The 13749-nt window shown below is 38.0% G+C and overlaps 1 protein-coding gene across 7 annotated transcripts in view; it reads right to left on the minus strand.

The window, feature by feature from the left end:
* Positions 1-13749, minus strand: part of L3MBTL3 (L3MBTL histone methyl-lysine binding protein 3) — a 126725-nt gene that overhangs the window by 92735 nt on the left and 20241 nt on the right. For 4 of the 7 annotated variants that reach the window (XM_082633266.1, XM_082633265.1, XM_082633267.1 and 1 more), the window contains 6 exons: positions 13407-13522; positions 5511-5622; positions 5065-5139; positions 3464-3623; positions 1976-2108; positions 25-109 (listed from right to left, as the gene is read on the minus strand). In XM_082633266.1, coding sequence (XP_082489392.1) covers positions 25-109; positions 1976-2108; positions 3464-3623; positions 5065-5139; positions 5511-5622; positions 13407-13508 — 667 coding nt within the window. In that variant the 5' untranslated portion in view covers positions 13509-13522. The remainder of the gene's footprint in view (positions 1-24; positions 110-1975; positions 2109-3463; positions 3624-5064; positions 5140-5510; positions 5623-13406; positions 13523-13749) is intronic. The other 3 variants (XM_082633269.1, XM_082633271.1, XM_082633270.1) reach the window with 3 other exon arrangements.

Consider the following 13749-nt stretch of genomic DNA (forward strand, 5'->3'; position numbering starts at 1 on the left):
AAAATCTTCCTTTCATCAACTCACCCTGCTTTAATACAGCCGAATCACCTCGCCTTTTCCTTCGGGCTCTCTGCGAACCCCTCAGGATTCTTCCATCCTGTTTGTTTTCCTACAATAAGGAAGAAAAGTTTATGATTTTAAAAAGTTCATGAAATTGGCACCAATGAAAAGTTAGAGAGCTGTCAGAAAGCATTATTTTTGGGGGGACTCTTCTTCAATTTCACTTCATAACTTTTAAAAGAAAGTAAGAATATAGGTCACTTGAGAACTGTGTTGCTATTGGCCTGAGGTCCTTACAAAATAAGAACATTTCCAAGAATTACACTCTGTTATAGTACAGATACAGCTCCCACCTCCTTGAAACACTTTCTTCTTTCAGCTCCTGGACCACTCTGTTCTGGTTTCCCTCATACCTCACTGGCCCCTCTTTCTCAGTCCCTTTGCTGACATCTCCTGCAACCTAATCCCCTTCTCTTCTTTATCTAATCATTCTCCCTAGGTTTTAAAGATCATTTGTCTGCTGAATATCCCACATCCGTATCTCTAGCCCTGACCTCTTCCCTAGCTCCACATTCATGTATCCAGATGCCTACTTGGGATCTTCGCGTGGATGTCTAATAAGAATCTCAAACTCACGACGGCCAAAGGACTCTAGATTCTATACTCCACTCTGGCCTTACCATTCTCAAGTAATGGCATGATTAGCCAGTCTATAGTTCAAGCCAAAAAGCTAAGAGTTATCTCTGATTCTTCTCTTTCCCTCACACACCCTGACAACCCTACCTTCAGCATCTATCTCAAATCCACTGACTTCTATCTTAAACAGCCCTCTTATTTAGTCACTGCAATAAACTCCTAACTGGTTTCCCTGATTCTACTCTTGCTCTCACATGTCAAAGCTAGAGTGATCATTTTAAAACATTAATCCCATCAAAGTATTCCCCTGCCTTCAACTTTCCAATGGCTTCCTATCACACTCAGAATAAAGTGAAAACCCATTACTCTGGTTTACCATAAAGCCCTGGACCACACAGAACTCTTCAGCTTCATCTTACTCCATTCTCCCCTAGCCCTCAAGGCTCAACTACCTTGTCTTCTTTATTTCCTTAAACAAAACACGCTACACGCATTCTTATCTTATGGTCTTTTCCCTAGCAATTCCACTGCCCCACGGGGCTTCTCACTCCCAACTTTTTTTCTTATTATTCATATCACATTGTCCAAGCCACCCTCCCTAGGAGGCCTCACTGATAACCCAACTTAAAGCAGTCAGATCATCTTAATGCCCCATTGTAATTCTCGGCATAGCACTCATCACAGGTTGATATTTCCCCTGTTTATTTTGTTAATTTTATGTCCCCTTAACAAGAATGTAATGTCCCTGAGGAAAGAAACCCTGCCTTCCTGCTGTCTTATTCATCCCTGCATTCCCAACTCCTAAAACAGTGACTAGCCAATAATCGTTGCTCAATATTGATCTTAAGGAAAATGCTTTGAGACCTCAAAGTTCTCTTTTCGTATAGAGTTACTAATAAATATTTTAGAGGGGGGATGTTTATGTTTTAATGAGCATACTGTGAATTAGTTTTAGCTAAATATACCTGACATTTATCTGCCATTTTATACCTACTCACCTAGTTTTATGATATCTGTCTGCAATTTACCAAAATGGGATTGGCATTTTGCTGTCAAGAGGAGTCTAAAATTAATTTGCGAAACTGCAGGTTCTCCTGGTGCCGCTCTCACTGAAGCAGTAAATTCCAGAACATCCTACTTCTTCACCCTGAGGAAGGGGTACTACTATTTATAACTCCCATCTTGAGATGAGGACAGTGACACAGAGAGGGTAGGTGGGTAACCTCCTGATGGTAAAACAAGGTCATGGAACCAACATGTGAACTCAGGTAACTGGCTCCAGAGCCAGTGCCTTGGGCCGCAGTGCTACCCGCGAAGGAAAAGCCCTGTGGGTACTAACCGTCTCCTCATCTCGCTCTTCCTCCTCTTTGGAGTCCGCTTTCAGAGATAACTTTGGCTTTTTCTTCCGACTACACTTAGGATCTTCCTCCTCATTGTCTTCTCCCACGTCCCTTTCTTCCTTCTGATCTCTGCTGAATTTATAAACCCAAAAAAGTGACAGGAGACAATACCCATCAAATATCTGCATGTTGATTAGCAAACGCAAAAATCATTAAAAAAATATTTAACCACCAGGAGAATGGTATACATATCATCGATAAGAGACACTTCAAACCACCATCATGGGCCTCCCTGGTGGCGCAGTGGTTGAGAGTCCGCCTGCCGATGCAGGGGATACGGGTTCGTGCCCCGGTCTGGGAGGATCTCATATGCCGCGGAGCGGCTGGGCCCGTGAGCCATGGCCGCTGGGCCTGCGCATCCGGAGTCTGTGCTCCGCAACGGGAGAGGCCACAACAGTGAGAGGCCCGCATACCGCAAAAAGAAAAAAAAAAAAAAAAAAAACACCATCATGTATAACACTGTCGAGACAGAAAGTGGAAATTAGCTTATGTATTAATTTATATAATTAATTATTATAATTAGGTAATTAATGATATAATTTTAAAAGGGCACCAGCACTACAGGTGAAACAGGTTCTAACAAGTTTAAAATTATTTGTCTTCCACAGCTGCCATCCATACTAATAAAAGAATCGATTATTTAGAGATATTCTAGTCTTCAGGGGCAATTTTAAAGCAAAGATCTAGCACTTATTAAGAATGCCAAGTCCAACTGAAAAAGGCCAAGTGTAACTTTGTAAAACATCAGGTGGCTAATGAAAACAGACAATTCTCCAGCCTGTTCTGATTAAAACACATGGGAAACTCCACTCAAACATAAATGCCAAGTCATTTATTTGTAGTATACAAGTATGTACAGGAAATACACCTTGTGGGTGATAAGCTGACCTTGTCAGACAGTTCCCAATGACAGTCACACCACCCTGACTCGGAATCCTCAATCCATCCTGAGATCAGTAGTAACACAACTACCACACTACTCACTATGGCCATTCAGCGGATTCTCAGTCAGGAGAAGCTTCAGTCCATTTGTGGAGTTTTAGCTGAATTACCTAAGACCTCCCAAAATATAAACAAAAGTGTGTTTCCACAAACATGAGTATCATTAAAATGTGTGTGTAGCCCAAAGAAATCTAAATACTCTTGGCTGGGGAGCAATAAAATTAATGTAAACAAAAGGCTAAAGAAAGAGGCAGAGGTTGTATTGCAGCTAGGACGTGAACAGCACAACTCAGTTCAGACATGACCAAAGACCCCAGTCCAGTAGTGGGATCAGGGTCCAAGTGTCTCCAAATGGAAAGTCTCTGGGGGAAAAAAGATATTTTTGGATGACAGACATCAGAAAGCACAAAACCTCTGTATTCCCAAGCACCAGGCCCTTGGACTCTAAAACTCATTTTATAGATGGAATGGGGGCAAAAACCTACTTGTCTTTGACATGCCGAGCACAATTCTGGCTGCAATAGTTTCCTCCAGAAAGACACTCATCTACGTTGCCATACTGACAACAGTTCTCACAGAATTGAAGCCCTTCTACTTTCACTGGATCCTTCAACCTGAAAGGCATCCCAGTCTTCTCGGAAAAGACTAGAAGACGAAAAGAAGAAAAAAATTTAAACCGTGACAGAAATCATTGCAAAACACATTTAGACTTTTTCTTCTAATAATTTTGTTAGCAACACAATAAAAGAATAATGTTTGTTGAATGAATGAATGAATGATCAAACTACATAGCACTTGGGAGGGAGAAGAGGATGGGCTTGACAGGAATCACTCAAATTATTTACATAACACACAAAAAAATTCTTCAGAAAAGGTAAACAAAAGCTTGTCCAAGGCCTTTTCTACAGAGTTCAAAGTAAAATGAAGAAACTTTCATTAGTCACTAAATTCAGAAGATGAAACCAACCATCCATAGAATCCTATACAGCTGTATCTTTTTGACAAAACTTTAAAAGGGTTATCTATGTTATATAGTGTTTTTGATGAGTGACTCTTTTACTTAATGGGCTGAATCAACATCTTTCTATTTTACTTTTAATGTAGAAGATCTCCTAAATCATAATTATCCATATTGTCTAGGAGCTCACATTTCCTTTTGCTTGAATCGTTAGGCTAATCATTCATTCAGCAAACATTTATTAGGCACCAATTTACGCTAGACACTGATAATGACAGTATAGACCTTGCCCAAGAGAGCTCACAGTCTAGAAGAGAAGACAGACAAGAAAACCAATATTTATAATAAAATGTGATACATGCAATAATTGAAGCATGAACAAGTTCCAGAAGTAGTACAGAGGAAGAAGTGACTCATCCAGCCTGGGGGGAGGTCAAGGAAAGATTTTCTGATATAAAGCCTCAACAGGGTTTTGAAGGCCAAGGAGGAATTTACCAACTGGACAAAGAGAGAAACAGCATCCCAGCCAGAAGAAACAGCATGAGCAAAAAAGGCAGGAAAGTATGAAACCGCATGATATGCTGGGAGAATTTTATGTAATTCAGTGCTGCTGGCCCTGCCAGAACACAGCATACAAAGAACAGAACAGAGAGCAAAGACACAAAGCAAGCAGGTGGGTGCGGGTCACCCAGATCTTTGTCTGTTTTGCTAAAAAGACAATAAGAAGTTGGTGAAGTGTCAGATAAGCAATCTACACAAGTTCCTCTGACTTCGGTGTGTGGGATAAATTGGGGGAAATCAGAAGCAGAGTGATTCTTTAGGAGCCCGTCTGCAGTAATTCAGGTGAGAGGTGATTAGGCCCTAAACTAAGGCAGTGGCAGTGATAATAGGTAGAAAAGGCCAGATCTGAGACGTATTTAGGAAATAAAAACCAAGAGGATTAAGTAACAGGCTATGGGGCTGGGAGAGAACAAATTCAGGATGACTCCTAGATTTCTTGCTTGTCCACTGGGTGGATGGTGCTACCATCAATTGATATTACGGGCTACAGAAGAAAAAGCAGGTTGGGGGGAGGGGAGAAAGAAATAGAAAATGAATCGCATTTCAGACATGTGGAGTTTGAGGTACCTGTGGGACATCCAGGTGGAGATGTCCAGTAGGCAGGTGGAAATACGGGCCTGGAGCTCAGGGGAGAGGTCGGGGCTGGAGATATAGATTTAGGAGTCATCAGCATATAGGTGTTAGTTACAACCATCGGAGTAGATGAGAAAAAAGTGGCAGGCTTTTGGCTAAGTCACCTGGGTAGGCTATTACAACATGGATTTACTGGATAATTTCCAATTAACCTTATGCTATGACAGATCTGGCATAAAGAAAAAGACACTTTATAGTTATTTTAAAATATAAAAGCTGGTTCCGTATTAGTGTCGTCATAGAAATTGACCTAAGAATATGTGACACAAAGATCACCCAGGATTTTGAAAGTTCCAGCCTATTATAAAACCTTATGTATTCTTACATTAAAACTCTTCAAAAAAAAAAAAGAAAGGACAATGCAGATGACCTGTTCATACCTTCTTGAGCAGTTGGTACCATCCAAGTTGTGGTAGCTGTTGCTTTTTTAACATTTTCCATCTCACTCTCATCTGTTATAACTTCCAAGGCGCCAAACTCATTTACACGGAACTAGCGACAATAGTAGAAAGAGGCAAAATTTACAAAAGTGCTCAGAAAAGTCATCATTTAATGGCTGGCACATGTAGTCTTTAAGCAAATGAACTACGTTTTTATAAAGTTAATTTCAACAACTATATCCAGAAAAGCCTGCTACTGCTATTAAGCCCTTTGCATTTACCAATTCTGGAATTTCAGGAAGGGAGAATAGAACAATGCGACAAAGAACGTCTTAAGGATACAAACAACCACCCCTGCACTGTCCTATGGAGTTGCCAGCTCACTTATATGGCTTATAATTTCAAACACTATTTTTTTTTTTTTTTGCTAAGACTGTTTTTCTTATTTCATATTCCTGCTTATTTGATGATCAAAGTCAGTAAAAGGAGAATTACTGTTTTCCCAGGAATCAACTTGTCTCACCCAAGTTCACCTAGTTCAAAGAACAGGAATATCATCATTCTAGAAATTGTGATTTGCATGTCCCTATCCCCATATTCCAAGATATGAGGAAGGAAGGCTAAGTGTGAGTCATGGGACCCCTGGCCCTATACCTCCTCTTTCTTTCACTGCTGTTTAGAATTCTCTGTTATATTCATTCACTTCTAGTCCTCCTAAACTAAACCACTGGTAATATCTATGAGATGTGAACAAGCTTACTAGCTTCAGGCCAATTTTATCACTAAAAAGTAAGGGCATCTTGATTTCATGGGCATTTTTGACCCCAAATATTGAAAATTTCCTCTCACCTCATGGCGAGTCTCAAACCAAGTATTCTTCTGCAATCTCCTGGACATACAGTTTATGTGTTGAAGACTTTTAACCACTACCTGTGTGCAGGGGTCCCATTCTCTTTGAAACAGCTAGGTTTACTCTCACATTCACGAAGGTCAAAGTTATTCTGTATTCCTTCTGTTTTTCCACAAAACAGAATGACATTAGGGATCCACTAATCTTGACAGGGGATGAAGAGCTAGAAAGCTCAAAATTCAAAAGGATTATAAAACTTTCGGCTTAAAGTTTTTAGATCTCTCACAGAAATATAGATGAGCATGCAAATATGCAGTATTTAAATAAGGCCTTCCACTTCCCAATCTAAAAATCTATTTGGTCAACATGCCAACAGAATGATTTATTTTACCAAACTAGATTCAGACTACAAGTCAGAAACACCATAAGCAAAAATTACAACTAATTATTCTTTCCACCAGGTGAAAATAGCACCTTAAACAATTTTCTGCACATAGTCTACAATTATTAAAAGCTTTCTAGACTGAACAAGTGACATAGTTACGGAAGGTGAAAATGTTTTCTCTCTATTTCATATTCCATATACAAGTTCCCAGGTAACATGTATATACTAAACCTAGTGTGTTCACCTAAAAATGTCAGTTTAGGAGGTGGTAAATAGTCAATTGGAAGGGAAAGAGCTAAAAATAACTTTACTTTTTGAAAAAAAAAAAAAAATTTTAAATGACCAACTCTGAAACCAGAATATTTCAAAATAAAGCTGACAGTACCATCTACTGGGCAACAGTAGAAAAGCCAAGCCATCATGATTATTAATTAATGATGTTAAAAACTATGGCAGAAAATCAATTCTGAATGAAAAATTTTTAAAAACTGGCACCAGCCCAGGTAAGTAAGTTTATTTTTACTATATGTTGATGTAATTTAAACTTTTTTGACAAATAAAAAATGTGGGAAATAGCACAAAACATTTACATTACACAGAAAGTGTCCTGTGGCTTAAATTTCCAAATTGCTGCTAAACTACACCTTGGCATTTCAAACACTGAGAAAGAGAACACAGCTGAGTGGAATCTTCAAATCAAAATTCAGACCTATTACACCTGGGAGTTCTAGGTTCAAATACTTTCAAAGTTAAAAGGTAATATTCCCACATCACAACACTTAATTCCAGTTATCTTTTCCCTCTCGTAATAGTTATTGCCAGTAACTGACCTACAGTCTAAGCACAAAGTAAAGATGCAGTGCACTTAGGGAAACGGTTAACTCCTGTAAGCCAGGGACCCATGGACGGACGTAAGGGGTTGATAAATCCCAGGAAATATATGCAAAATTATGGTTAAGGGCACATATATGTTTATCTGAGGATGGAGTTTATAAGTTTTATCATATTCTCAAAAGCATCCTATAACCCTGAAAAAAATTTAATAATCTACTCTAACCAAAGTTACTTTATTTCAATAATTAGAACATTCTCTAACACTATATACAAAAATAAACTCAAAATGGATTAAAGACCTAAATGTAAGACCGGATACCATAAAACTTCGAGAGGAAAACATAGAACACTCTTTGACATAAATTATAGCAATAGTTTGCGGGGTCTACCTCCTAAAAAAAAGGAAATAAAGGCCAAAAAAGGGGGGACCTATTTAAACGTAAAAGCTTTTGCGCAACAAAGGTAATCATCGACAAAAGGAAAAGATAACCTACTGAATGGGAGGAAATATTTGCAAATGATATGACCAATGAGGGGTTAATATCCAACATATATAAACAGCTCATACAACTCAACACCAAAAAACAAGCAGCCCAATTAAAAAATGGGCAGAAGAACTGAATAGACATTTTTCCAAAAAAGACATACAAATGGCCAATAGACACATGAAAAGATGCTCAACATCACTAATCATCAGGGAAACGCAAATCAAAACCCCAATGAGATATCACCTCACACCTGTCAGAATGGCCATCATCAAAAAGGATACAAATAACAAACGTTGGCAAAGATGTGGAGAAAAGGGAACCCTCCTACACTGTTGGTGGGAATGTAAACTGGCACACCCACTGTGGAGAACAGTGTGGAGATTTCTCGAAAAACTAAAAATAGAACTACCATATGACCCAACAATTCCACTCCTGGAAATATATCCAAAAACCCAAAATCACTAACTTGAAAAGATACATGCAACCCAATGATCATAGCAGCATTATTTACAATTGCCAAGATATGTGAGCAACCTAGTGTCCATCAACAGATAAATGGATAAAGAAGATGTGAGAGAGATATGTATATCACATACTATATATTATATATATATATAAAACACACACACACACACAATGGAATACTACTCAGCCATAAAAAGAGAATGAAATTTTGCCATTTGCAGCAACATGGATGGACTTGGAGGGCATTACACTAAGTGAAACAAGTCAGACAGAGAAAGACAAATACTATATGGTATCACTCATATGTGGAATCTAAAAAATACTGATACAACAAACTAGTGAATATAACAAAAAGAACCACACTCACAGATATAGAGAACAAACTAGTGGTTACCAGTGGCGGCGGGGGGGAGGGGCAACATGGGGTAGGGCATTAAGAGGTACAAACTATTAGGTATAAAATAAGCTACAAGGATATATTGTACAACATGTGGAATATAACCAATATTTTATAATAACTATAAATGGAGTATAACCTTTGAAAACTGTGAATCACTATAGTGTACCCCTGTAACTTACAATAAAAAATTAAATTAATCAAAGTGTTTTTAAAGCATCGTATCATATGCAAAAAAGACACAGGGATCAATTTTTTGACTTCTCAATTTTTTTGTCTTCCACATTATTACTACTGTAAAAAATATTGGACAGCATAGGCTGTTAGTTAGGTGCTGCTAACATTACTGAGTTCCACTGATGAAATTCCAGAAAGACTGACACATTTCCTAACATCTTTTTCCCCAATAAAATACTCAAATTCTGAAATTGGTAATGCTTTTATGAATGGTGCTGCAACTATAGAAACTCGATATAATCACTTTTTTTAAAGTTATGAGTTCTTTTAACCTAGACATCTAAAAAGCACTATAAAAAATTAGCAACTGACTCCATTCTACAATCAAGAATGTCAAAATTATAAACTTTACAAAAGGGCTTTATTAAGCAAATCAAGCATATCAGCTGACACTGTAACTTCTGTTAGTGGATACATCTAGGTCAATCAGAAAACAATTACGCCTGAAATATATAAGGGGTTGAAAAGGTTTTGTTTGTTTGACTTGGCTTAAGCTACGTTTTATTTTATTCATTCTCTTTACTTTTGCTTATAGAGGCAAAGGATCTTTAGCCTATTTGTGCCTGTCTTTAATAATAGATCATTAAAAGACACTGCTGAGATTACTGTTTTCATTACTTTCAGTGTTGAAATAGGAGTTCTACTTAGCAATCTGTTTTAAGGACAAAGATATTTAGTAACTAAACTGTTGTGAACGTCAATCGAGGCAAAACCCTGCAATAAGAGCGCAGTGAATTTTCCAGTTGGGTTTCTGCATCACTGCTGCTGGGTCTTGCTCTTGGTTAAGTGGCAACTATTCTTTTGAGATAAGATGCTATCACTCTCAGGAGTGTACTGACCTTTTACTGAGGGGCTCCGGAAGACTAAATCCTTATAACCCAGAGGAATAATTCTCTGCAGATAAATTTCAGAAATCGTAAGAAGTTTAGGCAGAGAATCGCTTACGGACAGCAAGCCCTACTGTGCATCTTTCCACAAGCCTTACCACTTAGTTGCCTGCCTGTTCTTACAGCTGGCCCTGAGATATTAATCTACAAACACAGATTTGCATTTTAAAGGAACAAATTAGGCAATGGTAACGTTTACAAAGCTTGTTTAAGTAAAAATGTCTTGTTAATGACTACAATATTTTCCAGGGGGCCAGTGGACACTTGTTGTTCCCTAACGCTATACTTTCGGATGCTAGCCCCTCTTCTGTATCCCCCTTTCTCTCCTTCCTCCCATCCCTGCCCCCAAAAGTCTTCACACAGTTTCCCACCTATTTTCAGGCACCTAAACCTCACATGACACCTGCTTCCAAAGCCTTCCTCATCCCTCCAGCTAACATAATACCTCCTCTAAACTGCTGTAACATTTCCCTTTCATCTCTTTTGATATGAAAACATTTCTCTTGTTAGGAGAATAGCAGTGGTAAGAGAATCAATTTTAAAATCAGAAAAGCCTGGTTTTAAGACCCAGTTCTGCCAGTAACGCACTGTCTGACCTTGCTTGAGCAAGTGACTTAAGCACTCTGGGTCTCTGTTTCCCCATCTGTAAACTGACAACAGTGACAGAAACTCCCTCAAACGGGTTAAATAAGAGAATTAAAAGACGTAGGTCAAGTGCTCACCAGAGAATAAGTTCTCTATTCTTTCTGCTACTGCACCCAAATAAGGAGATTTTGCGCTCTGTCTTATATAAGGGTTGGTTAGCCCAGTGTGAAGGGGGGAATGGGGATGCCAGCAACGGGGACCAGTAAAAAGGGACCAAGGTGTGAACTAGTTGGCTGGGCTGGAAACAGGGTGGCAGAGAGGAGTGAAATGAGATGCAGCTGGAGAGGAAAGTAGGGGCTAGACCACCAAAAAACTCTTGTGGTAAATGTAAGGGGTTTGAACTTTATCACGAAGGATACAGGAAACTGCTAAAGGATTTTAAGCAGAAGAGCGATATCACTTGACTGGCCAGCAGTCATGAGGCTTTTACAGAGAAAAGTTCTTTCAAAATGGCAATAAACTGAAGCATATTAAAACCTGTTCCCATGATAAGAAACCAACTTCTATATATTAGCTGAATTAACTTCAGCTGGTTGTCTTAGGGATCGCACATTAAGAAAGCCATATGCCTTCGCCCATTAAAAAAGAGAAGCTTCCAGTGTCAAATAGGCAGAGCATGATGCGGGAGAGTAAACTGCATGATTTATTCAAAGTTCTTTCCAATAACTTAATTATGAAAAATCAATTGCTTAATCAGATCTCTTAGGCAGCTCAAATTTTAATATGAGGAGCAAATGAATCAGATATCCTAAGCAATATAATCAACTGGCTAGTCTTTGAATCTCCTCAGATAAAAAGGGTTATAAAGTAGAAAATTTTTTTAAATTATTTTTTTAAATAGGGTATCTGTCAACAGCAGATAAAGTGAATTGGATACATGGTAATTACCCAAGTAATTAGATGAGTCTAAAAGTCAAATCAAATAACCCAGATTATAATACCCACTAAGTGGCTTAATTATCTGATTACCTTTATAAAAGTAATAGGTTAATTCCTAAAATCCATTGCTTAGAAAACCTTTAGGCAATCTAAATTTCTTAGGGATGGAGACTTCACTCTATTGTCAAAATCTAACTGAACAAAAATTATAAATTTCATCATCCACCTACATGGAAAAAAAAAAAAGCCATTCAGAAGGAATAAAAATGTACAAGAAAAATAAGATGTTGAAGCAATAAAAAAAGGCAGTTTACATAATATACCATAAAGCAAGAAAAGATACAATTTGTTAAGTGTTTTACATATATTATGTTTTTCAATCCTTATAACCAGCTTATGACATAGATCCTATAACCCCATTTTACAGATAAAGATTGTGAAACTTAGAATTTAAATAACAAAGCTCATTTAGCTAATTATGTGGCTGACATTATCAGAATCTTGAAGAGTTTTTCTTTCTCAAAAATTTCAGCACTCTATTTCCATCATATCTAATCCAGATGAACATTCGGAGAATGTTAGAGAAGATAAAACCCTTGGCATTCATTTAATTCCTTATTTTACCAAAGAGGAAATTGGCCCCAAAGAGATTAACTGACTTGCTCAAGGTCACATAGAACTAAAACTAAAAACCAAATCTCCTTTCCATATTTCACTAAACCTCACTGCAATATTTTTGTTAAACTAAACTCAGATAGATATGTTGGCACACTGCACTTAATTAAACCTAAACCAACTAAAATCTAAGTATTTTTCCAACAAGAGGTGGACTGTCCAAATCTCACCACTGAGGATGGTCTAGAACAGTTTTGGCTCAGATACTTGTCAAGTGGCCACTAAAAGGGATTGGATTCCAAGAAGTCAATATTAGGGGGCAGGGATTTCTATTCAAGACAGGCCAGAACGCCAAGCATTAGCAAGGCAAGCCAAGAGACAGCCAGTTAGGGAGGTCGGATGTTCAAACACCTGAGTGACTAAGTACAAACACAAAGTCTAAAGGGCCATGGACAGGTTCAAGGTCCCAGAGACAGGATCAGAGCAAAAGCAAATTAGAAATGAGAGGTGGGGTGGCTGACTTTCCAGGTGGGTGCTTGCACAACCCTGTCCCAGGGTGCAGCAGATGTGGTCCTGGAGTGGCTTTGGGGGGCTGGGGAAAAGGGGCAGGCTGAGCACCTAGAAAAGGAGTGGACTGAAGCAGTGCTCTCTGAGGAGAGGTCTCAGCTATACAAAAGCAGTCTCATTTACAGAAGGACCAGCTTCTGAACAAGTGATTACACAAAAATCCATATTTACAGTTTACAGTATAAATAATTTAAGGGAGGTGAACAGTCCTGTTTATTCAATATTTTAACATTATCCAGTTTTAAAATAAGAAAACTAGGACACAGGGAGTGTGGTTTTTCACTTCAAGTTACAAAGCCCATTACTACAAAAAATATACAAAGCTAGACCTTCTAAGTCTACCACTTTTACATTTATTGGCCATCCTGATAGACTAAAACCTGAAACCATCCTCCTTGAAGCTATACATTAATTTCTACAAAATGCGTACAGATTGCAAAAATACTTCTAAGTCCCCTACCCCAAGTGACAAAGGCTTCTGCCAAACCATCAGCAGTTTTATCATCTTGAGATGCTGAGGACGAAGCATCATATAAAACTACAGCCACTATGCTTAATGCTTTTAATCCTTATTTCACATATGTGCTCAAATTCATTTTAATAATAAACACACACACACACAATTTTATGTAATAAAGACAGCTTACCTTTAAATCACTTCCTGGTAATGTACCTACTCCATCCTTCCAATCCATAACACTGAATACATCAAACTCTTGACCACTTGTGCTAGAGGCAGATTCAGTCATGATTTTTTTTTAACCTGGAAAAGGAAAAAAGGGCATATCACTAAATATTCTACATACAAATCAGTTTTTATTTTAGCGTTCATTGCTTCAATTTCCCTTAATTACATAATTTTCTTGATCATAATATCCCATATCCAGAGATTTAGAAATAATTGCTTCAAAAATATTTTTCCTAGTGTAATCCATAGTAAATTACAGGAGAAAATATATTAATAAAAGTTCTAGGTTAAACAAAAAGTGC

This window comes from Mesoplodon mirus, assembly GCF_964341445.2.
Source record: "Mesoplodon mirus genome assembly, chromosome: 10".
Lineage (NCBI taxonomy): Eukaryota > Metazoa > Chordata > Mammalia > Artiodactyla > Ziphiidae > Mesoplodon > Mesoplodon mirus.